Source organism: Zonotrichia albicollis, chromosome 5, assembly GCF_047830755.1.
Source record: "Zonotrichia albicollis isolate bZonAlb1 chromosome 5, bZonAlb1.hap1, whole genome shotgun sequence".
Taxonomy (NCBI): Eukaryota; Metazoa; Chordata; class Aves; order Passeriformes; family Passerellidae; genus Zonotrichia; species Zonotrichia albicollis.
This window is the reverse complement of record NC_133823.1, coordinates 46,380,779-46,407,412: the sequence shown is the minus strand read 5'-3', so window position 1 is coordinate 46,407,412 and position 26,634 is coordinate 46,380,779. Positions and strand designations below refer to the sequence as shown.

At 43.1% G+C, this 26,634-nt stretch overlaps 1 protein-coding gene across 7 annotated transcripts in view; it reads left to right on the top strand.

Annotated features, from left to right (window-relative positions):
- Positions 1-2,412: 2,412 nt before the first annotated feature.
- Positions 2,413-26,634, top strand: part of LIMCH1 (LIM and calponin homology domains 1) — a 173,349-nt gene continuing 149,127 nt past the window's right edge. For 2 of the 7 annotated variants that reach the window (XM_074541566.1, XM_074541564.1), the window contains exon 1: positions 2,413-2,963. In XM_074541566.1, coding sequence (XP_074397667.1) covers positions 2,868-2,963 — 96 coding nt within the window. In that variant the 5' untranslated portion in view covers positions 2,413-2,867. The remainder of the gene's footprint in view (positions 2,964-26,634) is intronic. The other 5 variants (XM_074541567.1, XM_074541568.1, XM_074541565.1 and 2 more) reach the window with 4 other exon arrangements.

Sequence of the window (26,634 nt, the reverse complement as noted above, 5' to 3'; positions counted from 1 at the left end):
AACCAGAGAAGACCCTCTTTCTCTGTTCCTCCTTTCTCCTATAACCACTATATTATGCACTTTTCTACAGTTACTTTACTTATGCACAGGCACAGTCTGCTTTTGGAAAGGGTAAATGAACCTTGACAAAAATATGCAATTTGACACTGATACCTGCACCCCCATAGGTTTTCTCCTGTCTAATAAATACACATATGAGCGTGTTGATAAGGATTGTTGAAGTGCTGGCTTGAGTTTTTTTCCAGAAAGAGAAAAGAAGATGTTAAACTGAAGCACTTGCTTTTAAATAAGAGAATTTTGAAACAAACTTCCAAGAAAAAATCTCTGTTTTTGCTGCTGAAAATTCCACCACTAAGTTTCTAGCAATGTTTCTAGTTAGGAGCACCTGAGTGATCTTGAGAAAATCTTGCTGGAGTTTTTAACATTCTAGTTTGCATATGTTGTCTTCTGCAGTTGCCAGGGTGGTTGTTATATGGAAAGGAGAATCATTGAAAAACCTGTGACTGGTAGTCAAGGGGCTTAGAGCAAGCCCTGCAACTCCCCAGGCAGATGGTGATTTAAAAAAAAAAAAAGAAAGTAAGCTGGGCTGATGCTGGAAGTGTGTTTCCATGGGAACAGGAGGTACAGATGCTGCCTCGTACTTGACCGAATGAGAAGCTGGTTCAGGATTAGGATTAGAAAAGAAGTGGCCAGATTCCCACTGCCAGTCAGAGTTTCTTTTACACTCCTAAGTACATAACAGGGCTCTTTAAAGACTGCACTAGCTCTGTATCCATGTGGTGCTGTGGGGATTTAACAAATTTAAAAAGTTGTTTGTGCTTGACTAAAAGTGTATAAAGAGAAATGTATGTCCGAGCACATTTTCTTTAATGATCCATGAAACTTGACTGCATAAATGGGAAATGAATGTCCACCCCTCACTTCTAGACAAGGGCTTACCCCAGCCCAATCCAGCTCTTCTAGTTCTCCAAGAGGTGATGTTGAGATCACCAGACAGGAAAATCATGCATTTGATATTGCACAGTAATAAAAAAAAGAGGCAGGATAATTATTTTAAATTGTTAGTCTTTCACTGCCCCAGGAGAATGAATCTAATTGTTGTCTGATAAACATCAATGTTATTTAAATATTACAAGAAAATAGATTGTTAGCATAACTATTTCAAAATACACTTCTTATTTATCTTTAAATATTTGAGATTAGATTTCCCATTCATCTAGTTTTTGTGTAGTTGCAGTTCTCAGAAAAATCCCTATAAACCTTATATCCTGTTTTTAGGCCCTTTGTTACTCCAGCATATTTGAGGCAATAAACAAAGACCAAAAAAAAGGTAGCGAACAATAAAGACAAATTCCTAGAATGGAAACAGAGTTAAATATATACACTTTTCTGGTATATTTATATTTTAAGAGTTGGCAATTTTTGTTGACTATCAAAATAAACAAGATTTAAAATCCCAGCTACTGAACTGAGGGGAAATAAGGCCCAAACTAAGGGCATGTTGAAAAGTAGATCCTACAGTTTGCTTCTTGTCAAAGCTTGTTGACACCTATCACAAGCGGAAGCAGTGGCCAGCTACGACCCATTCAAAAAAACCTTATTAGTAGGGGTTAAAGTTCACACACCTGCATTGCCAGCACACAGATGCTTTTCTATGCTTTCAAAAATAGAAGCAAGTAACTTTAGCTCGTGTTTTGAACACTTGTGAGAGGAGATTTTTAGGATTTGTCTTTAAAAGGCCTGGTGAAAAAAAAAATAATTCTGTTTCTAGAAACTTCTATGGCTAAAAAGCATCTGCTTGATCTGGGAGTACTCACACCATGTAAGTTAGGCATGCAAGGCTCTGCAGGACAGAGTTGGATTTCTTCCTCTGCATGAATACAAAACTGGGAAGCATTCACCATGGTTTATATTTTCAAGCACACCTTGATGCCTGCTCTGCTTCCCCAGGACGACTAACGCAGTCCAGCGGTGTGCTGGCCCTCCCGCGTTTTGGCCAGGCCGGTGTGGCCCCTGAGCAGCCACCCGAGGCTCAGCCATCCCGGGGCGATGTTCCGCAGTGCCTCAGAGGCACCTGCCGGGCCCCGCTCCCGGCGCAGCGGCCCCGGCCCTCGGGCAGGTGGTGAGGGCCGGCCGGGCGAGGGGCAGAGCGCCTTCCCGCCGCGGACATGGAGGTTCTCGGGCGCTCTCCGGAGCGCCATCGATTAATGAGGTGTTTAAGGCAGCAGCCGCCAACAGCAACACACCGTGTGCGGCTCGGTGCCCCCCGAGAGCTGAGGCGGGGGACTGGCTGCCCCCTGAGCAGGGGAGCCTTGCCACCGAGTCCGCTCTCCCCGGGAGCAGGGGTGAGGGCAGCGGCTCTGCCCCAAGCAGGGGGAGTGCCTTTCCATCCCCGTCCCCGTCCTCACCAAGGGGGTGCCCGAGTCCCCCGCCCACCCCCCGGCCGCAGCGCCGCCCGATGCGATGCTCGCGGCGGGGAGGCGGCGGCGCGGGCATTTGCATGGGCTGAAGGCAAAGCGGCTTCGCCCGTCTGTTTTATTTTTAGCTGGCAGCTCAGGACAGCGCAGCGCAGCTCCGCTCCGCCGGCGGGGCGGGCGGGGCGGCAGCCGAGGGAGGACCGAGCCGGCAGGGCGGGCGGGCGGACGGGCACCGGCGGAGAGAGGTTACCGCAGGCGAGCTGCAGCCAGCCGGGCTGCGGAGCGCCGCCGCCCCCGGCTCCCGCCCCGGCGGCTGCGAGCAGGGAGAGGCAGGGACAGACGGGCAGCGGCCTCCGGCGTGCCCTCGCTGCGGCCGCGGCTCGCCCCGGGCCGGCGACTCGGTGCCTGGCTTCTCCCCCGCCGCAGCCGCGGCGCGCCAGGGCCCTGCAGATGGCCAGTCCTGGGCTGGAGCTGGGAGAGGTTCAGCCTCCTGCCGAGCCCCCGCAGCCCGAGCTGGCCTTCACCGAGGCTCAGAAATGGATCGAGGTAAGCCCGCGGGATGGCAGGGGTGCGGGCGCCTGACCCCATCGGGGACGCCCCGCGGGACAACCCGGTGTCCTTCCCTCCCCCCCACGGTCGCTGTCCCCCCGGGACTGTGGGCGTTTTATTCCACGCTGATCTCTATCCCGGCCTCCCCGCCGCTCTCCCCAGCTTTCCTCGCTGCGGGGAAAGCAGCCGGGGCCGACCGAGCCGCCGCTCAGCCTCCGCGCAGGGTGCACGCCTTTGGATGGGCCCCCGCCCCCCTTCCGCAGCTTCCAAACTTAATCTGCTAATCGCATTTCCCCGCCCCGGCGCTGGGATGAACGGACCCGGCTGTAAACACGAGCCGGGCAGGTGCGCCGAGCTGCTCTGGAGCGGGCGCGGATGCTCCCCCGGCCCCGCGGCTCCCCGGGCCTCGGGCGGCAGCGGCGGCCGCGCAGGGAGCGCTCCGCAGTGCGCGGAGGGGCGGGCCGGCCCCGCTGCCAGCCCGCGGACAGCCCTGCTGCCCCTGCTCCCGTCTCTCGGCCCACCAAGGAGAGAGATTTAGCCTGGCTGTTCAAGCAGGGCAGAAAAAATAGATGTGCTGGCTGTTTGCTCGCGCCGTAAAACGGAAAGATGGGCAGGTGGTGGGTCAAATTTAACAGTTAAATATTTTGGCTTGTGCCAATAGAGACGCTGAAAATAGCTCTCCATCTGATTTCCGGTACAGAACATGTGTGAAGGTGGCATAAACCCAGATACCAGGGTAGCTGCTCCCTTCAGCTGAGGGCTTTGAATTTAATCTGCAGCTTTTAGAAAGCCTCAGTGGATTCTCTTTCCTGAAAGTGACTAGGCAAAAGGTTGTAAAAATCCTTGTGACTTTAAGATTCTGTGAAGCCCCGTGAATTTCAGACTGTGATGTTTTAGTCCGGTATCAATTGGAAAAGTAATGCTGTGTCAGCCTTCAGGGAACTGGCCCTGACATGATACGAATCTGGCTGGTGTAGGACCAGAGGCAGAGGAACCATGATGAATGTGAAAAGAAGGGCTTTTGTGCCAAGGAGAGGTGAGCATGCAGCTTGGAAAAGTGGAAGGCACATAAACACCATTTGTCTTGGGAAGATGAATACAGCAGTTTCTCTATAGCCTTCTTTATGACTGAGGACCAAGGGAGAGAGGCACGTGACTCCATCATACATATGCTATAAACATACCTTGTGACCATGAGTCCTGCTGACTGACAATGAAGCCAAGAACTCAATGGTGAAGCAGTTCTCTGTAGATAACAAAGCTGTCATCAGCCACTCTAGGCATGATAATATTTAAGGGACTATAAGTCTTCCTGTATTAGAACAGAACCTTGTGGGTCAAGCAGAAACTTCCCTCTTGGGCAGTTTATTCCGCAGTTCACTGTGGGAGGAGGTCTCATGCCTGCTTCTTCTGCTACACAGGCCCTGGTGAGCAGAGCAGGAGAGCTCCTTAAGTTCTTTGTCCTCCATGCAAGTCCAAGAGTTCAATGTGTACAGGGGAAGCTGTCAATAACTTCTTGTGCTTCCTCCAAATTTTAAAGCATCATCTGCTTGATGCCTGAGTGACAGAACTAATGTACTGTTAATTTTGCAGCCGTCCCCTTGCCTGAGGGGAATGTGTCAGGAGCCTGGAGCACTGCCACAGCTGTGGTGTGAGAGGGAAGCATCTGCCTCTCCAGCAATGCCCAGAGTTGATGCTCCCACTAAGAGAAAAAAGGAAGAAGCTTCCAGTGAAGCAAATGTGGCTTAATTTGCTTAACACATCGTATTTTCTTTTAATGCCAGTTTGGCTTAAGCTCTGGAGCATGAGGGTTATTGCCTCTTCCAAAAATCTGGTCAGCACTTACCCTTCTAAATCTGGATGGTTTGAACTGATTGAATTCTGCAGAACTTGATATGCTAGTGCAAAGTTATTGAGAAGCAATGTCAGTCTTAAAAAGAAATAAAATTTAAAAAATAGGAAATTATAAGGTATCAACATTCAGTGTGCCAAGCCCTATCAATTTGCATGAAAAGCAGAAATGGGGGTCATGCTGTGTCTGGCTACTAAGTCCATCTGCTTCACCTGGCTCTGTACTTGTCTGTCACCAGTTTATTCTCTGGCCTAAAGATGTTAGGAAGTGTCCAGTGTGTTGTGTCTTCCAGCTCCCCTCTGACCATTTAAAATTACATCTCCCTCAAATGAAAAGAAAAGAAATTTTTATAATTGCAAGGAGAGCTATTGAACCTGTAGTATGGAGCAAACAAGCTAGTGAGAATGTTAACAGTGTAAAACAGCTTAAAATCTGTCTTAGGCTGTAAAATAGTGCCATGCAAGGAAATTAAAGTAGAAATGGACAGATTGAAAACTCTTTCAGCTTACTGTGCATTTTTATTTCTAATGATTAAGTTGTCTGACTTGCTTGTTTGATTCTCATCTGGTTTAAATCCTTGTGTGAGGGCTGTCACTGTTGTTGTAGGGCTGCAGAAATCCACCCCGTGGTCTGCAGTACATTTCTCCTTTGGTGGGACTGGAAAAAGAGGCTTCTCCTCCTCTTGCAGATGGGCAGCCAAGACATTAAGTTATGAGTGTTTAGATCTGCAAGGATCAAAAAACTTCCGTTCCATGCTCCAGGGTCCTGTTTTTACTCCTTGGGTCTGTCACCTTTCTCCAGAGATGGTCTTCTGGGTGCCACAAGCCTTCCTTTTTCTCTGCCAGCGCTACTTTAATCTGGATGCTGCAGTGTAGGGTGGTCTAAATTACACTGAAGTTTTGGTGGATACCTTTGGGTAGAAAACCGGAGTTCAGGCTTGCTTCATTTTGCACAAATATCAACTGTGCATCCCCCTTGTAACAGCAAACTAGTCTATTATTTTAGTTTAGCTTGGCATGTACTACTTAAGTGAAGAATGCCCTCCTAATGATAAAATGCACCTTATTAGTAGCACTCAGAGGAATTAAAATAAAGGCACACTGAATGAAAAATCCTGTGAGAGAGCTACATCACTCTGCATTATTAAAGGTGTGGTATCTCATTTCAATTAATGTGTCTCAGTTTCACTGAAAGAATATATCAACCTTGTAAAGCCTAGTGGCATACTATAGCAAAATAACAAATCTAATTTAATCTAATGGCCTGTAATCTTAAAATATCAAGGTTCTTGTGTGTGTGTTTAATCTGGAATAGCTGGTGGTTGAAAGAACATCTGTATAAACAGAGTTATTCTTGCTGTAAAGACTCATAGGAGAATAATACGGTAATAAAGTCACATTTAATACTCGTGTAACTCCTCAGGGTATTGTTATCTCCTCATCGTGCCTCCTAGCCTTGCCTCATTAATATGCTCTCTCCTCGCTGCTGGGACTTGGTTCAATTAGGGATGGTTTTTCCATAGATTTGAATTCCTTAGAAACTTTGCTAGCTGATAAGAAAACTTCCTTCATAGTTGTAAGGCAATAATAAACAGGTTGTGTTTTTCTGTCCATTGTGACCAGTGCTTGACTTTTATTGTTCCCTCTAGATGTGTGTAAGCTAAACCCCATCAATTCTAATAATCTGCTGCTTTTTTCTTATATACATTCCCCACGTGAATTCTTGTGTTATGGGGAAATTTGCCAGCCAGAGAAGTTTGTTGCGTGTTTTGTGCCTTCTTTTTGCCTTCTAGCAAAAACACCCCTTAGATTTTTGTATTTAAGGTGATGTTTTAAATTGGTAACAGTGGTACTGCTTCTAGGAGTAGCTGTAGGACCACGTGCATTCCCTAGTGCCTCTGGATGTGCCACAACGTGCAGAAAAATAGGCAGGCCCCTCCTGCCCTATCTTCTCTATGGAAGAGTGTGAGAGGCATAAATTCAGGGAAGTGACCCAGGAAAATAAACTTCATGTGATTTGCTTGAGCTGGGAGTCTAGAAACAAGGTTTCTGTAGGGTTTATCTCAACCAGAGAGGAGGTTCCCACTGCAAAAATGTAACTTAAAAGGAGTTGAAGGTAATTCATTGAGCAAAATCTTTCTTGATGGTGAAGGACTTGTTTGGAGTATCTGCAGCAGTGTCCTGGAACTTGAGTAATACACAAGTTTGTTTATATGGGCTTCAGAATGCAGTATGGCCTTTGAGGAACATCAGAGATAAAGCTCTTTTGGTGAAATGTATTGGGGAAGCTGACTGATTCACTGAGTATATGAGCAATCTGTGTCCTGCAGGAGTGTTTCTATTTCCAAACATGTGTAGTCATCTACTCTTCTGTGAAGCTGATCCTGGGATCCTTGAATAGGGACACCAGTTCCTTTGACCACTGACACAATTCCTAGAACACTGGTGCCTGTAGTCAAACTGAGGCCTTTGGGTGCCCCTACAGTCATGCCATTATTTGGATAGGAATTCATTAAATCCAGCAGACATCTTCTCCAGCAAGCATTTCCAGAGACTTCAGTTGAACCACTTTATGAGAGTATTTAAATACAACCATTTAAGCACAGGGTGTTGCACCAAGCTCTAAAAATGAATGGTTTTATTAATCAAATATTGTAGAATAGCTATTGAATGAGCCTCCAAGCAGCATTTGCAGGTCAAATTTCTTAGCCTTTAGTCTTTCTTTCTTTTGAGCTCTTATTCTTCTGCTGGAAGAGTGTCTTACCTATATACTTTATGTAATGTATTGGGAATTAATTTATTAAAGTGAGCAAGTGTATTCTCAGACTAGAAGAAATGTATGCAAATGTGTTAGACAAGTAGCCTGATATGTGGACAAGCTGAGGTACAGGCCAGAAGAATTCTTCCCATGGTGTTTGTAAGGTAACCGTGAAGAATCAAAAGGTGTGTGGCTGGTATCAGGCTCTAGATGTTTGTGAATGCAGGACAGCTTTACTGTGATTACAGTGACTGGACTTGGAGAGGAATTCTTCACTGCTATCTCTGCATCTCCTCCTGGGCAGCGTTTAGGGACTGCAAGCAAGACAGATGGGATGCTCTTCATTCTGGCTCAGTTAGTAATTTGGTGGAATGACAGCTAAATTGACTTAATGGGGGTGGTAGAACCCACCCAAACTCTCTGACCCTGTCAGACTACCACCTTCTAGAAATTTTTTCCCTTCCAGTTGCCTGGCAGCCGACCTCCAGTGCTGTGCACATGAACCTAGTTCCCTTGTCATGAGATCTGTTTAAGCCATGCTACAAGTAGCACTTGGCACAGGGCTGAAAATAATCAGAACAACAATACTAGTGTTGAAGGGATAATGTCAGGAAAAGCAGGACTGAACTCTTAATAGTCTCAAACCTGAATTAATTTCTACTTTCAGTATTGAAATTTTAAAATAGGTGAAAGATCTGACCTTAACACAGTCTGGGATGCTGTTATGCAGTTGGTGGTGGAGACCAGTTAGCACAGTTCTATCATGTCAGTGGGCTTGTTCTGCTGGCAGTTACATTTTTTACAATTACTTTTTTAAAGGCAAGCTTTGGTGCTCTAGAAAGGAAGGTAAAATCTTTTCCAAGTATGGAGTTTAAATAATAGGTTGATACAGCAGTATTTTCTAGCTTCTAAAATGTTTTGTCTTATCAGGTTATAAAAACTGCATTATCTTTTGTTTGGAAAATCTAGCAGTCTAGGAGCTTTTCATTCATGGATGAAAAATTCTGTGCATTCTTTTCTGCAAACATTCCAAGAAGAACAATTTTCTAAAGAAAAAGACATTTATGGAGTGAAAGTGTCACTCAAAAGGACAGCTGCATGGGGCGAGATATGAATATTTTTGTGTGCATGCCATGAAGATCTAAGCTTTCCCTCCTTCTCCTTCTCCTTCTCCTTCTCCTTCTCCTTCTCCTTCTCCTTCTCCTTCTCCTTCTCCTTCTCCTTCTCCTTCTCCTTCTCCTTCTCCTTCTCCTTCTCCTTCTCCTTCTCCTTCTCCTTCTCCTTCTCTTCTCCTTCCAATATTATCACTTAAAGACGGAAGTCTTGCCTCACTCAGGCCCTTATATGACAATGAGTACCGCAGATATCATGGCACCAGGAACATGACATTAAAATTGATAGCTGAAATTCTCCCAGCTACGTTAACCACTGCTGTGGGTGAAAGGGCTGTGTCCTTGAGACAGAATGTGAAGAACAGTAATGTTCCACAGCTTAAAATGAACAGCATAAATGTAACTCCTGTACCTGAGACAGGGTGGGGACTGACTGCTGGGGCAGCAGCTCTGATGGAAAGGACTGGGGGAACCTGTGGGAAACAGGCTGGGTACAAGCCTGCAGCGTTCTGCCAGAAGAAGAGGGTACTCCTTCATGATCTTCTGGAGCTGGTAGTGATGAAAGTGGTTGTTTGCTCTGTTTGGCACTTGCTAGGCCCCTCTTGGAATACTGCATCCAGTGTTGGAGCCCAGAGTGTGGGAGGGACATTGGTAAGCTAGAGGAAACTGAATAGGGAGCCCCCAGGCTGGATTGGGCTGGAATATTGTCATGAGAGAGAGGGTGATGGAGCTGGGCTTCTTCAGGAGAGGTGGCTTTGTGTGGACATGGCAGCAGCATCACTGTACCTGTGAGAAGGTTTTTGAGAAGACAGATTCAGGCACTTCATCGAGGTATGTGACAGGAAAATGAGATACTTGTCATAAATTAAAATAGGAAAGATTGTGGCTTTGATGTCAAGAGAAGTTTCTTCACTATGCCAGATGAACATGGGTGCAGGTTGACCAGAGGTGCTGGGAGAACACCATCCCTGGAATGTTTCATTCCTGTCTGGACAAAGCTGGGAATGGCCTGGTCAGACCCAAGAGCAGCACTTGCACAAAGCAGAGGTTGGACTAGAGGCCTCCTGGTGTCCCTACCAACCTGGTTATTCTGTGCATCTATGGCTCCTTGACAGTTGGTGGGTAAGCATCACTTAATTTTATTTTTAATGCTACTTTATAGGTCGCTTGTGTTATTGTAGTGAAGAGCCTGTTTATATAACCAAGATCCTTCTTTATAGAGAAGCAAAACTCCTATGGCTTATGGCAGGCATCTTCAGGGTATGCTACTGAGTTTTCTTTGTAGAAACTCATCAAGGCAGTATGAAATATGTTTGGCTTCTAATCTAACTATTTTTGCTAAACCTGTTTTATTATAGGAAACTGTAAAAATTACTAGTTTCATTGGCTTGGCTTGAATTTTTTTTATGCACTGCTATAATTGACTATTAAAGAATTTAAGTTTCCTTTCCTTTCCAGATCTTGAGAAGATGACATGCAGGCTTAATTCTTGAGAATTTAGATGCTAAATCCTTAAGAGGCTTTTTGTTTGTGGTATTAGTTGTTTATAGGAATCCTTTACCTTGATACTCCCTCTGCTCAGTTCCAGTATAACCTGCTACTGCTAAAATCCTGTTAACTAGGATTTTTCTTTAGTTGTGTGCATATGTGATGATTATTGCCAGCAATCCTTACCCTAGAAAAATGACTAGATTAACAACAGGATTAATAATAGAGCTTGCATCTGATGTTAAAATTGACTTGAAGTAGTCTAGTGAATTCTTGATTGATGAGGAGAAGAAAATTCTCTTCATTTGCTCACTCGAAGAGAAACCCTATTTTGCTGGTTTCAGAGGTCTCATGCCTAGTACCAAGACAGCTTGATTTTGAAATCAATCTTGACAAGCTAAGATTATGAAAAATAATACTGCTATGGCTTCTTGGCTTTGGCATCATTGTCAGTGATTCACAGAGCACTTCACAGGCTAAGGAGCAGCATGGTAGAGGCAGGGGAAGCAATTCTTTAATTCTGCTCTGAATGGATGGATGAGTAAGGTAAGAGAGAAATGCTCTTCATTAATTGATCCTTCCCAGAGTGTTCTGCATGATCCCTGGTTCATGATGGAAATAAGACAGGGATTTTTGCAATGTGTGATCTGATCCCACTGTGAATTTCAGAAAGAACATCAAAGGAAAAGTTCTCTGTGATGGCTTTTTCCTTATGCTGTCCCAACATCCAAATTCTCTCTACCTCTATCTGACTTTTCCACAGTCCTCAGATGAATCCCAGCCCTTCAGTTATCTACAAGCTATATGGAAAGTGGCTGCACATATTCTATGTAATGCGCAAAACCCAGGGGACCTCATGCTGATTCTGTAAATACATTTCCCCTAGTTTCCTTTCCTCTTGATGTTGGTAGATCTCTGCAGAGCGCTGCATTCGGGAGCAATCAAATGTCTGGGTGGATTACAGTATCATTTAATAAATAAATTAAGCTGTTACCTGCAGTTCCTCAGTCATGCATTGCTGTGTCTCAGGTTGTTTTCACCAACAATGAGGAAGCAAAATCTATGGAAACATTAATACGTAAGAGTTGCAAAAATTTATTTTAGCTCTGATACATGCATACATCAAAAGTGCAGGTCAAGGGCTTTACATAATATATTGATAATGCTTGATAGCACTGCGTCATCTGAATTCCTTCACATGGGGTGGGACTCTTGGAAGGAGAAGTTGTGAACTGAAGATGAAGAAAATTATTGTCTTCCACTCTGGGACCTTTGCATTTCCAGAGTGGCAGTAAAAACTCCAAATGGTCTTTCCACTAAAACCAAAAGGCCAAGAAACTCAAAGGAATTTGTAGCTCAGCATCGGGTCACAGACTGGCACAAAGAGCTTTAACTGTTGCTCTGACTTGAGAAGCATAACCTTGCTTTTGCAAAAGCAGAGGCTGATACCCATATAATAACTGATTTCAAGTGGGAGCAGAATGCCTGCATGGCTACAGAGGACAGGGGGTTGAGGTTAAAAATCTCTTTGTGGGGCTTTGCCAGCACTGTTCTCCATGAAATGCAGAAAGTTGTGCTGTTGTATGACAGCAGATTGTGGCTCTGGTGGAGGTTAGAGGTCTTACTATGGGTCTTAAAGCAAATGTAATTCCCAAATCCAAACCTCTAACTTTAGTCTTCACCTGCATATTAACATTCAAGGAAATTATGGAACTCATAATAATTTCATTTCTTGTGCAAATTTTATATCTGATATTGGTGTATTGGACACTGTTTTAATTCTACTTCCAGCAAATACTGAAAATTCTTTGTCTGAAAGTCTACTTTACTAATCTAGAAAATTCTTAAGTAAGAGATTTTTTTTTTAAGTCTGCTGTCAGAGAAGGGAAGCTTCTGTGTCTGAGGAAAAGCACTGAAGTTGTCCTCCCTCTTTTTTCCCCTGAATTCCTGGTTTTGAGTATTAACTTCATGCCTTTGATGGCAATTTTGCTTGTATTTTCCATTTTCTTTTTTTTCCATTTTAAAAAGTGTCATGGTGTGTTAGCTGAAGTCTGCTACTTGTCAGTGAGCATTTCCTGACTGTGTTTGGGAAAGGGAGAGGGATGAGAAGAGGCAGAAGGGGCTGCCCTGTCTCTGTCAGGCTGGTGCAGGCAGGGATGCCCAGTGTGCCAGGATGTTCATCCATGAATCCCTTGGCTTTGTTTCTGTGCGATTGTTGGGATTCATTTCAGTGGGATAACTCGCATATATTGTTGCAAAAACAACTGGAATTTTTTTCAGTCCAGAGGCATAAATGTAACTATGTAATCTAAACAGGAAAAAAAAAAAAAAAAGAGAGAATAACTATGCAAGTATCTTTTTTGTATTTGTCCTTTTCCGGATTCTGGTGAGTTTTGTTTGAAGTTGTGGTTTGGAAGAAGGAAGCTATGCATTTAGGAGTATGCATGTGCAGTGTCTGTCATCTGACAGTATTTGGATCAGTTAAATATAGGCAAGAAAATAATCTGTTTTCCAGAAAAAATTATGCTTGCAAGGAAAAGAAGGTGTCATAATCAGCGAGTCACAAAAGTGAGTCTTGCCCAAGTTTACAGAAATTATATAAAACCTTGGTCATCTATCCTACCCCTCCCAAACCCAATTTTTATTTCAACAAGAGGGCCTTGAATTTTGGAATAACATGTTAAAACCCCCAAAATCAACAAAGTTTAATTGACTCAAATGATCCTTTATTTAAAACATCTTGCCTGATCCAAAGGGAAGCAAAAGTACTCTCTAAACATTTTTAATTGTGAACATGCAGGTCTTCAGTCTTGTTGGGACTTTGTTTTCTCCTTCTCTCAGACCAGAGCCACTCTGCCCATGTCACTGCTCTGCTGAGGGACGTTCTGGCAAGGCAGGTACTTGTGCCTGCTGGTGCTAAGGGCTGTAGTCAGTGCTGCACTCAGCTCTCAGCACAGCCCAGATGCACGGCCACTGCTCAGAGTGGAGGTGCTGTGGTGGCACTACTGGGAGTGGAGGTGCTGTGGTGGCAGTGCTCACAGTGGAGGTGCTGTGGTGGCACTGCTGGGATTGGAGGTGCTGTGGTGGCACTACTCGCAGAGGAGGTGGTGTGGTGGCAGTGGTCACAGTGGAGGTGCTGTGGTGGCACTGCTGGGAGTGGAGGTGCTGTGGTGGCACTGCTCGCAGAGGAGGTGGTGTGGTGGCAGTGGTCACAGTGGAGGTGCTGTGGTGGCACTGCTCGCAGTGGAGGTGGTGTGGTGGCAGTGCTGGGAGTGGAGGTGCTGTGGTGGCAGTGGTCACAGTGGAGGTGGTGTGGTGGCAGTGCTCACAGTGGAGGTGCTGTGGTGGCAGTGGTCACAGTGGAGGTGGTGTGGTGGCAGTGCTCACAGTGGAGGTGGTGTGGTGGCACTGCTCACAGTGGAGGTGCTGTTGTGGCAGTGCTCGCAGTGGAGGTGCTGTGGTGGCAGTGGTCACAGTGGAGGTGCTGTGGTGGCACTGCTGGGAGTGGAAGTGCTGTGGTGGCACTGCTCGCAGTGGAGGTGGTGTGGTGGCAGTGCTGGGAGTGGAGGTGCTGTGGTGGCAGTGGTCACAGTGGAGGTGCTGTGGTGGCACTGCTGGGAGTGGAGGTGGTGTGGTGGCACTGCTCACAGTGGAGGTGCTGTGGTGGCAGGGCTCACAGTGGAGGTGGTGGCTCTCATGTGGTGGTTCCAGCACAGGCAGCTGCTGCACTGCAGCTCCTGACATCCAGAGACTCTCAGACCGGCAGAGCACAGAGAAGGGTGAGATATATCCTGTGAAGAGATAAGCATAAAGGGAGCACGGGGTGTTAAAAATCAAGCTGGTGAAGTTGCAGTAGTTTTACCTCCCTTATTTTTCAGTGATTATTTTCTCCCAGGAGGCAGTCCTCATTTGGATTTGCTGATGCTCACTTGCTATGGGTGCCCTCCAACTAAAGGCATCAAACCCATCAAGCTGGATCTGTAGTAGGAATAAATCTGAAGGATATGCCGTTTATGAAGGATGCACTGCAATTGGTGGGCACCCAATTTGGAACCTTTTCTTCCTAAATAGGAAAAGATCCCTATTTCTAGGTAAAAACGCATCTTAGTAATAAAAGTTTTGTAACTTCATTCCTTTCACTCATTTTGCTTTGTGTTGGTAGCTTCAGGGGAGAAAGTAAGCAAAGTAGTTACAGATAGCTATGGGACAATTTAATGAAAATTCACAGAGGTAGCTCTGGGTGACATTCCGGTAAGATATAATAAAAATCTTGTCTACCAGTGCTTGCAGGATTTTATCAAATAATTTCCGTTCATTGTAGTTCACTACTGTCTCTGAAATAATAGCTGAATAATAGCTTTGCTTCGGTACTTTTTATTTTTGGATTTCAACCAAGACTCTTGAGTGCATATTCTGGTCGTAGGCAGATCTGATATTTGTAGTTTTTACATCCACCCTCAATATTTGTTAGTTTTTCAGCACAATGCTTAGTTCTCCATTGCATTACTGGGTTTTCTTTTTTTCTTTTCTTTTTTTTTTAATAAATTGTGTGGAAAAAAACTTGCATTTCAGCTTCCCACATTAAGGGCCTTGAAATCAATAGATCAAAGCCAGAGCAGACTTGCTGGAAGTGGTGCAATCTCAAACTGTGTTGAAAGCTTTTGTTTTCTGCCTTTTTCCTGTCTCTTGGTATCTCCCAAGAGGAGGAGGAGGACCATGATGGGGGTCTCTGTGCAGGGAGGAGGAGAATGCCATCATTGCATGCATGGGGTGCAGGGCTGTGTGACCAGAAGGAGCTGATTTTCACAAGCAGCAGTGAAGGCAGCCCTGGCACAGGACGAGAAGCTCTGATATGAAGCACCAAAGCAATGGTTTCCCATGGCTTGACCTGGTGTGCAGTACACCCTGGAAATACGTGCTGTTGGAAAAACAGCTCATGGAAAAAGGACTGTCAGTGTTAACTATGAGCAGGGAACATTTCTCAGGGCAGGCAACTTCAGCCAGCTAAAAGTTTTCTTTTAGGATTGAGAGGGAAAACATAAGCATCTTGTACACAAAAACATATGATAAGAGGAAAACATAAGCTCCTATTTTTGTGTTTGGTGGGGAGAGTGCTTTAAACTTAGAACTGCAACAGCATGAAAGCTGCAAATGGTTGGTGAAGCAGATGTGATAGAGACAACAAAGTTAAGATGCTTCCACGCGTCAAAAACTCTTGCTGCTGCTCTATTGAGAAAAAGCTTTTATTTCTTCAAGGAAAAGCAAGTTTTTGTGTTTGGTGGGGAGAGTGTAGAAATGTAGAAAGCTGCTGGCAGGGGCAAAAGATCACTTCCAATGTGCACACTTGCGTCCTTTATTGTCCAGAGGTGTATCATAGCAGAATTCCTTAGGACAATGGCATGAAACGAAAAGAACTGCTGTCTGACAAGTCTTCCACAACCAATTGCATTTACAGGTTGCCATGAAAATGTCTTGTGAACCACTGAGCTTGAAGCCAAATGTGTTGACCTGTGCACTTGTCCTACTCCTCAGAGCCATGATTTCTTCCTGCCAGAAGTCTAATGAGGCTGTTGGAGGGAAAGAGCACGTTTGGGAATTTCTGGACTGCTGTGACTATAGCTCTTTCACTCCCAGTGCAGTGATAGAATATTTGAGCTAATACAAGTTAGGGGAATTACAACTTTGTTTTTACTAGTAAAATAAAATAAAATGCCTTTTTTTTTTTTTTTTTTTTGTTTTGTTCATCAACAGCCCATCTGACTTAAAATATGGCTTTTGACTGAGGGGCTTTGGACCATTTTGCTTGCTGCTTCTGTGGACAGTGTTGGGGGATTTTTTCATCTGTAAATGGCTGCCCAGTAATCCATCTGTTAATGCACAGAAATATGGACGGCAGAAGGCACTCACTTGATGAATTTGTCACATGGATTCTGCCAGCTCTCTGCCTCCTATGTGCCTTAGGGGCTTAAAATATCTTTACATAGGATAATGGTTATTGCGAGCTTACTTGAGTAGTTGACGTGCAGTTGGTCATCCATGCCCCTTGTATCTTTGTATCCTGGTGTATATAACTTCAAGATTTTTCTTCTAAACTTGCACAAAAATAAAGAAATTTAGGAAATTTAGTTGAGAGAAGGGAAGAAATGAGAATTAGCAGAGTCTGGATAAAGAGCTTCAAGAGAACACATCCAGTAACAGGCACTTCAGAGAATATAAGCTAGATCAGGCATGTCTAATCCACTGTAAAATCTCCTTTTCCCCAGGACGTCCTGGTTGCAGTGAAGATCTCAGGCCCTGATCATGTTGCTGGCAAGATGTAGCTCTTTCTACTGGAAATATTTGATAGCAGTTCTGACTAGAGTGGGTTGCTCAGCAGGGCTTAGTAGAGATTTCCTGGTGCATTGTTTCTGTGAAGTTGAGTCTTCAACAGTTCTGCATTTAGTATTCCCTTCTATCACACATTTTGTATTCCCTTCTATCACAGCAGAAAGTGAGAAGCATGAGTACAGACAGATACCAAATTGCCAGATCATCTCTTTGGAAGACACTTGGACTCAGCTCTCAAATTAATTCCAGATTGACCCTGCTGTGTTTCTGAAGAGAACAATTGCTTCTTTCCTTTACTGCTTCTGTCTTTGTCCTGCATAAATCCTGTTTTTAAGACAGAAGATGGTGGAGGCAGTTTTTAGTTAAACTGTAGTGTGAGCTCTTGGTTTTGCTTTGAGGTTGGGCTGAACATGTTGCTTTCCAGGTCTAGGCAGTTGTTCCTCTAGTCAACTTGAACAGCATTTCATCCTGACAGCTGTTTTGCTGACATTATTCCCAGTTAGTTATTCATTGGGATTAAGGGCTTTCTGCAGCCAGAACTCTTTGCTGGGAGTGTGCTGTCATTTGGCAGACCATGAAACGAGTAATTCTACAGCGCTTAAAAATTTTAATTTGCCCTACATTCTTCCTATTTGGAGTTCCAGCTTAATTGTTCTGTGGGCAAAGAATAAAAATTTACTATAAATACTCTTATTTTTCTCTCTGTTTCCCCTTCCCGCAATATTTTCAAGCCAAAAATTTAAGAGCCAGATTTTGGTAAGGATTGCTTTTTCCTGAGGTAACACAGGTACCATGTGTGGGCTTGGTACTCTGTGTGCAAGTGTTCCTTGAGCACAAGTGCCACAAAGTCACTCAGCATTCATCTGCATTGTTCACTCTCTGGAGAATGTTACTGCAGTTTCCAGATGTGGTGCCATGGGTAGCATGGAAGAGCCACCTGGTCCCTGGGAGGAGAGTGCTTATCATGGTGGTGATGAGACACTGGTGCTCCTCCTTGCTAGTGCTGGTGGCACAGGTGGTGTCCCTTCACCCTGATGTCCTCACCCTCGAGGAGGTGGCAGCAGTGGTTCTTGCCAGCACAGCTGGGCGGGGTGAAGCCAGAGGAGAGTGCTTTGTGTTTTGCGGATGCTTGGTACTTGAATGGCAAATTCTTTCACTTCTCTGCTCCTTGACAGTCACCTGATTGTAAATTGTCTTATGCTTTCAGAGTTACAGTTTTAAGCTAATGTGTAAGCAATCCTCCTGTAATTAAAATCAAGGATCAGTTCTCTTTTGGATCTGCAGCTTAGTTTATCCTGGCACGGGTCCAGACTAGATGGAGAAGCTGTTTTGCTCTTCAGGCTTCTTTACTGCTGCTGAGCAGGTAAAAGGAAGAGCTCTGACTGGGTTGCATGCTCTCAGAACATCTGTTTCTTTACTAATATTTTTCTTACTGGCCTTGGATCTATTGCATCATGAAGGTAATGCTAAGCCTATGTGTTACTCTCTCATGGTTTGCATTCAATTTCAGCTCTAGTGCCACCTACTCACACTTTGTGTCTATAATGTTTGGTGTAATTCTAGAAATAATTGTGATAGCCCCTTAATTTTTATAATGTCTATACTCTTTCCCTTGGCTCATCTATTTGTCCTGCTACCAGAGAGCATTGAATAGATTTGGTACGCTTCTGGTGAGAGCACTCACAGGCATGAAAGTGAAAAAAAAGGTGGTTTTTATTATTAAAAAGAACAAAGTCTTCAACAAAAGGGCAAAAGAACTGATATCCCTTTCAACTGGAGAAAAATTTCTAACACTCTGCTCAGCTGATGTGTGTTATATTTTTAGACTTAACTGACTTTGGTTTAAGACACTACTAATTTTGAATTCCAGCCCAATTTATATTTGAAAATCTTTGGAAAAGCAGGTGTGTTCATGAGTATGAATTGGCACAACAGAATTCTGTCTCTGGAAAGACACAATAGTATTAAATAGTACTGAAAACATATAAAATTCCTTATATCATGTCTGTAATCAGAAGGTTCATCTTAAAGACTGTCAAAACTGATCTGCTTCTTTGAATATCATCAGCAAAAAGATTTGCTAGATAAGTACTGAGGAGTATTTTTTTTTAAGTAAGAGAATCAGTCTATATATCCATCTTTCTCTCAAAGATCAAATAATTTGAATCCCATTCCTTCTCTTTGTGTACTACTTTGCTATCCCAATAATGTTTTAGGGTCACATTGCAGACCAAGCAGATGATCCAGCTAAACTTGTTGGAAGTGGAAGAGAATTTTCTGGGCCTTTGTTGTTTTTGCAGTTAAAGTAAAAACTGCCAGCCCTGCCTACAAAGCCAAAGCCCATTGGTGCCCTAAAGTCCATCAGCTGGCTTCCATTTTCATTTTTATAGAGCAGACTACAGAGATTACTCTGTAATACTTGTACTACAAATACTGCTTGGAATTTGATAGCCTTTGAAAGTGGCCCAGACTGGAGCCGAGATTATAGCTCAAGATGATCTCATTATTTAGTTCCTTGTTGGGAGATTTCATAATTGTGTGTCTTGAAAGACCATATTTTTGTATATTTTCACCCTTGGTGATAGTGTCTCCTTTCTGTATTGAGTCCAGATGTTTACTAGTTTTGTTTTTTAGCACTCTGATTCTAGGGTAAGTTTTTTAATTTAGATAGAGTCCTTCTGTTTTTTTTGACAGTTGTTGTTACCATAAGATTAAATACCTAAATTTTTACAGAAGACTTAGAATTTTGCATTAGAAATCTAATGTGCTAAGAGTAACTTGGCATTAGTCAGTTTTCTATCTTGTGTTGTGGCTTCAGGTTAGGGTAGCAGAAGAAAATTTCATCATCCAAATGGAAAACAAAATTATTTGCATTTTTTAATGCATTCATGATTTTTAAAAAATCTATTATGATAGCTTCAAATACCACAGAAGCAGATTGGTGTAATTTTGCATAGAGCTGAGGAAGGGTGCATTCCTCCAAGAATACCTTACTTTCTACCCCAATAAGAGCTTTCATGTATACAATACCAGAAAAATCCAGCTTCACACCCCATGAAAAGCAGAGCTTGTAAGAAGACAAGAGAATACCAATGCAAATGTTGCTTTCCTGTATATGTAGGATATTTCTGGCCTAATGCTGGAGGTTTAACCTCCACTACAGCACAGGCAAACAGTTTGACTTCAGGAGGACACAATGAACCTTCTTCCACTGGGCTTTTAATGTTTTCTTACTACTACTTTTAATTTGAATGTATGCTTTCTCTGACTGTTCACTCTTTTGGCACTTCATCTCCTGATCTTTGTTTGTAGCATTTATTAGACCAAAATGCATGTACAAACTTAAAAATGTTAAATCATCAAGAGATGTGCTGTATTCTCCTTTGGAAAACAGACAGGTTTTTACCCCCCTCATATGGTACCCAGCATCTCAGGGCCTGATCTCACTGAAGACAGCTAAATGCAAGTGAAATAAGAATTATCTCAGTAATATGTTTCTGTCTTCAGTCTTGGAGAACGTGATGAAATTTGCAAGGTCAGGCCTGCTAAAATAACACAATAGTGTTGTCTCTGCAAGCTCAGTTTCCCTTCATGGGCATGCATATTAAATACGTGGTCACTGCTGTGTTTCTCCTGAGTATCTCTTTAGTGCACAGAATGAATAGAGCAGCTCTCAATGAACAGCTATTCAGTGTTTCATTTTCTCCTCACTGTTCAACATGCAGTCCTATGCCATGTTCTTTGTTTGCAGTTCAAACCAAATTCCAAGGATGGAATTATTTTCTCAGACTTTTGTGCTGCTCATCACTAAAGTATCTTTGCAAAAAAGTTCTGTGCAAACACGAACGTTATTTCGTGCCTCCACTGTGAGTATCAGAATTGTGGTGCAGAGAAATTGACTCAAGACTGTATGCTAATTTGAGACTCTTAAGACCTTGTATTCTTTGCCATGTACTTAGCATTCTGTGGCATTATAGAGGCACAGCTATGGCTCTCTTCCGTGTGCTGGGATGCCAGGCACTCACAGCAATCGAGCAGTGTGTGCCTGGTGATCAGCTCTCCAATCCTGGTGTCACTGATTGCACAGGGGACACCACTGAGTGCAGTGGCATCAGCCAGGACAGTACTCAGATCTCAGGTCGAGTGTGTGGCTGGCTGAAATACAAGATCATCTTTTCAACCCCCTACAATTCTTTCCTGCTTTTGCTGCCTATGTGCAAACTATACAGGCAAGGAAATATCACTGTCCTTGCCTGAAATGCTCGTCTCTAAGGCTTTCAGTCTCGGTCTTCTGTGATATAAGTGGCATAATAAATCTGTCTTGTTTTAATACCAGCTATTTATTCTTAATCACTCTCAGGCAATCTTAATTCTTACCAATCTCCTATTTTATCAATCTTATTCTTAATCAATCTCCTTTTCTCCTGTCCTCTAATTTCACTTACTCTCATACTTCACTGGATTGTGTGCTTTAAACTTAGCACCAGCCAAAGTGAAGGAGCAGTGTGGTGGGTGCTGTTGAATCCCAAGGTTTGGGACTATTCTAACAGGGAAGAAGTGGGGCTGAAATGCACCTAGCTAGGAAACCTTTTTTTATTCTATCAAGATACAGTCCTAGTGACTTATTTCCCTTGCTAATAGATGATAAAATGCTGTAATTATAAGTACTTTTCTGACTAGCATTGCAGATCTTCTGTCTTCACTTCCCTGGATAAAGACAATTAAAGAGCTTATCCAGCACAAATTTTCTGGTTTGTTATATACATTTCAACTGGAATGTAACATTCTGCATGCTTATGATCACTTTTTGGAGGTAAGAAGTCATGATGAATCAGTAGTTCATACATTAGGAGTTCTAAAAAGACATGTGGTAGGAGAGAGGGCTGGAGAGGCCAGCCCATAACATCTGTCCTACTGTGTAGTGTCATCTGTTCCTTGGTATTCAGGCTGTCTGAATTTCTGGCTGAAATTCAACATGTGAAGGTTATTAGATCAAATTTTTTCTGTCACAAAGACTGTGGAAGCTTATTTTGCCAGTTTGTCCTGGTAGTGAATCTGCTTGCTATCGCTATGCTTTTCTAAATCTGCTTTATCTTAGTAACATCATAGGTAACTTCCATTATTAGAATGAAAAGTCAAAATGAAATTATTCATTTAATACCCACTATGCCCATTATTATAATATAATAGTATTCATTTGGAATTCTCTGGCATCTAATCTGCCTTGTGGCAGATTTAAAGTAGGGATCTTTATTTTTAAATTTTAAAATCTACAAATTTCATTTTCCTATTTTGATCAAGCTATGAGGTGTAAAAAATGCCTAAGGCTGTTTTTTGCATTTATAAATAGATGTATGTAATTTTTTTATAGTGGTTAAATGAGAAATTAATTAATTTCTCTGTAATAATAGTGACTACACTAAAATAAAAGGTACATAATAAATTTGACTGGGAGCCATAATAAATTTGACTTAATGCTGGTAAGCAGTAAATCAATTAGGTGTCATGGAAATGGGGTGTCAGAGTCTAAAGTGGTATGTCTGGTATAAGCCACAATACAAGAATGTTTTGAGCTTGATGTGCTAAATATTCACAGGTAGTGGGTATTTGGCAAAATAATGGATCCCTAAAGGAATATTGTACAAAATAATTCAAACAACCCTAGTTGGCTATTTTGCTTTTTTTACCCCATGGGACTTCTTTGAGAATGCACGAGTCCTGTTACAATCCAGAAGGGTCAATGCAGTTGTAGGGACAGCACTGTCTCAGCTTAAAACCCTTTAGTTGTAAAATATGCCAACTAATTTTGAGGCCAACTGTCAATAAGTTCTGGTGATGTGTAGCTGGTGATTCTTCTGGGAAACTTAAAGAGAAAGTGTGTGTTAAATGTGCACACAGGCACACCAGCCATGCAGCCAAGTGATGTCATGTTTCCCTGCAGCTTGGAAGGCTCTAGGGGCAGCAAAGTGATAGCATCACATTCAGATAGAAGGGAAATTTCTGGCTCATCTTGGTGAAATCATTCATGTCTTGGAGACCCTTCAGGTTTAAAAAAATTGTCAATTTGCAAAGGACATGGTGGCCCTTTAAATGTTATGATAAAAGCCTGGAGTTTGCATCTGGTTTTATGCTGTCACTGTAACATGAGCTGGTTTATCTGATATAAAAGCTCCAGGGAATCAGAAAGCTATATATTTAAGTTTTAGGATGGCATTTGTAAGACTCCTATTACCATTTCTACAAGATAAGTGTTGATCAGAAAGGAAACCTTATCTGTCTGTCTTTGAAGCACAGGGTCTACATCATACAAGTCTCTTTTGGTGTGTTGGCATGAAATCATTTCTCAGAACAATACTTGCACTATGACAGTGGGGAGAAGTGGAGGATAGGCTCCCAAATGGGGACACAGGTAAGCAAAATAAAAGTTTTGGCTGGAACCCTGGGAAAATGCTTGCAGCTAGTGTCTCTTGTGGAAAAAGAGAAGAAACTTGAGACTCTAGCACAAGGTAGCTTTGTGCAGGTTTCTGTTGATGGCAAAGAGAACGTGGAAAGTTGCATGGCAGACACTTGATAACCAGGCACCAGGAAAAATGCCTTTTTATGTTAAATCCTGTAGGTCCAGGTGGCTTCTAAAAAACTGAAAATATACCCTTTTTCCCAAAGTAGCTGACCATGAAGTAAGGGAGGAGCTGGCAGAATAAATCCAAAAGAGGATTTTTGAAGCTGGAATGTGCCTGTTGCACTAATTTAATCCAGACCTTATCTTGTGGGTCTCTAGATGAAGCCTTGTATAAAGTAAAGAAGGTACTTACATCTTGCTGGCAAAACTGTGATCATCATATGTGGAACTTTTCTGTTTTTGTCCTATTCTTTAGTTATGTGTGAGCACCATCAGTTTGCCATTGGAAAATCAGGCTGTGTGTTCTGCAGAGGGTGGGAGTGGGCAGCTGGCTCACTCCCCCAGTGCCTTCCTGGGTGCCCTTGCAGGAAGCCTTGTGGAAGACAACTACAATTTACCAGGGTTTTCTAATTACTCTAAAACCTGAGGGTTGAGATTTTAGGCAGTAGGATATGTTTTTGCAATCCCATTCATAGGTTTTTTCCTTTGATTTCTCTGAACAGGCTCTCACAGCATTTGTCTGAGAGCCTTATGCCTCTCAAGCATTTTGAGTAAAAATCTGTGTTTTATTGATACTCACTTCACTTATTAGATGCTACTGGGATCCCAAATTCTAAAAACAAATATAAATTGGGAGGAAATAAACAAGCAGTCATTTTCAAATGAAAAAAAAACTTGCTAAGAAACTCTTAGTGATAGATTTGAGTAAACAAAGTTGATTTAGAACTTTGTAATATCTTACCAACTCTTAAAGAACTTTATGGGCTTTTTTCCAGTACTTAAATAAGGGCAGTGAATGAAAATTCTAAAGCTTGAATTTTTCTTCATTGGCTTTGTCAAAAACTAGTTTGTTGTCTCGCATGAACTGAATATCTGAGCTTTATGTAAGCTGTTTGCTTGCCATATTGATTTTTGACTGGGAAAGAAGGTGTTGAAGTTTAAACTTGTTCTATAAATTCAGTTCCTGTGGAGATTATTGTGACTGCCAGCATGAGGAGCATTGCCATCTCTACTTCAGGGGAAAATGAATTTCAACATAACAATGTTATGACAAACTGAGTTGAAGTTCATTTTACAACTGTTCACAGGCATTTATGAGTCAGGATGACACACAGGGACTGAAGTGGGATTTTGATTGACAGTCTTCAGCTGGGTTTTATTCCATCTAGCCATGTATACAATATTGAATATGTGTAGGTGCAGGAAACCTGCCCATTTCATCCCTCCCCTGACATTCAGTTAAGGGCTTGTGGTCAGAGGAGTGAAGATGGTGACCAGCTTCACACAGCTGGAGGCAGCTCCTGTCACCTCATGTGGGCTGGCCCTCATCTCTAGCCAAAAGACCACCTGTCTCTCTGAGACACCTTTTCCATTGTACTTGGCTGGCATCCTGGAAAATAGCCTGTTTGTGGATTTTGTTTTCTAACTCTCTGTAGCAGAGATCCTCCTCATCACTGCTGAACCTGCGAACGTGATTCTACTGGGGGCATCTGCCAGATTTCCGACCTAACTTGGCTGTCAAAGGCCCCTAGGTGCTGTTTTTGCATAGCACATTTAAGATGCTTCAGTAAGGTTAAGGATATCTTTTGTGTGCAGCTCTTCCACCCAAGCCGCTGTTGCAGTATTTCCCTACTTCCGTGCTGTTGGTTTCTGGGGCTTGCAACTGTGACCCCTAAGAGGGTAATTAGGTAACACTAATTGGGAGGTGATTTTCCCTGTTATGAGAGTCACCCCTCTTTCCCACCTTTTTCTTATTTCTTGCTTTGTAGATTTTAGCTCACTCTAGATTGGAAACAGGACCTAGTTCACAGCTAAGTAGATGAGTCCTTTAGTTCTTGATAACTATTACCCCATGGTTAATGTAGACAGAATCTAACCAGATAATCAGTATGAATCACTTGTTCCTAGTTGACATTGTCAAACAGCACTAAAAGCATCATATCTGGAAACAGCTGTACTTCTCCAGCATTCTGTGTAAAATCTGCCCCTAGAGCAGGCACACAGGTAAATGGGTATTGTCTCCAGCTGGACCTAGGAATGTGCCTTTTAAACTAGGATATCTGAAGTGAGCCAGCTGTGGTGACCAGAAAATGTTCTGTAATAAATGGGGACATTTGAGTGCCTGCAGTGCAGAGCCTGGCCTGTCAGCGTGGTGTCAAGACTTATCCAGCTGTATGACTTCCTGATGGAGATCAATGGGGAATACTCTGGAAAGGGAAGGCTATATTGAGAGCACAGCTTGAGTGACGCCTGTGGCCATCGTCAGGCATGCAATTCCTTTTCTAAAACATACACTGAAACCAAATATCCTGTCACGTCCAACTGTTCCTGGAATTCCCTCCTCCTCCCTCTCTGCCCAGATCCTGATTCTCTCCCTCCTCCTCTGTCCCATCCAAATGGTTTGCTGGCCTCAAGAAAGATCTGGTGTCAGCCACTCTTGCTGACCATGAGACTTGCAGTGTTTCCCCTCTGTTTTCAAGTGCTGACCGCACTGCCATCAGAAGCGATGCTGTGGAGAGGCTTGCTCTCTTCAGTACCTTTTTTAGCCCATCCAAAACCCATCCTAGAGATGGGCTGATCCACTCTAATGCTAAGCAGGCCCTGCAACACCCTCCAGGCAGGGCTTTATCATTGAAAAAGTGTCAACTGGAAATGTAATCAGTCTTGTAATAGGTCAAAATACACCAGAATGTGTATTTATGCCTGATTCCATTGCCCGATTCTGTTGCAACTGATATTTGGTTTGATTGCTTCCACTGCTGTAATGCCATCCATCAAGGAGGGAACATGGTGGACAGGATTATTGACCAAGCCTCTAGGTTTCCCAGGGGCAATGGGCTCAAAGAAAGGGCACATAAATTTGTATTTTTAAAATTCTGTTGTGTTTAAGTTAAGCCAGAAAAATGGTGTGTCCTTGCTGTTGTCAGAGCTATGAGGTGAAGGCTGTGCTGCAGTGGCAGTCTGGTTAAAAGGGGTGGCTGCTCTCCATGAAATGAGCTCTCAGGCGCTGCTTCAGCCCAGCCTTTCAGTGCCTGAGGCTCCCCTCAGAGCAATTTGGAATTCTTGGGTTTGGTCTTGTATTTTTTCTACATTTTCGCAATCAGCATGCTCCCCTCCCCTTCCCTTCTGGAATCTGTATTTGTATGTGGCTTTTTCTAAAAGTTGTGTTTGCATGTGGCTTTGTCTTTCTTTTCTTTCTTTTTTTTTTTCTTCTCCTTCTGCTTTCATTTTCCCCTGTTTAAGGGGCAGTTATGAAATTCTTGTGAAATTCTTGGCATTTCTGAGCATTCTTATATGCAGTTGATATGTGGGGTTCATTTTCATCACTGAAGAGCAAAGAAGAAGGGTTAGGGTTCCTGTAGCAGTCTGCCTAAATTTACTGAAAAAAATTCCCAGCATATATCTATATATATATGTTCAACTAAGCTACTTTGTCAGTGCCAGGGAGGGCAGCTGAGGTAGTCCTGCCTTGTGCCAAGTCCAGTGGTGTGCTCTGTGACATTGCTTACAGCT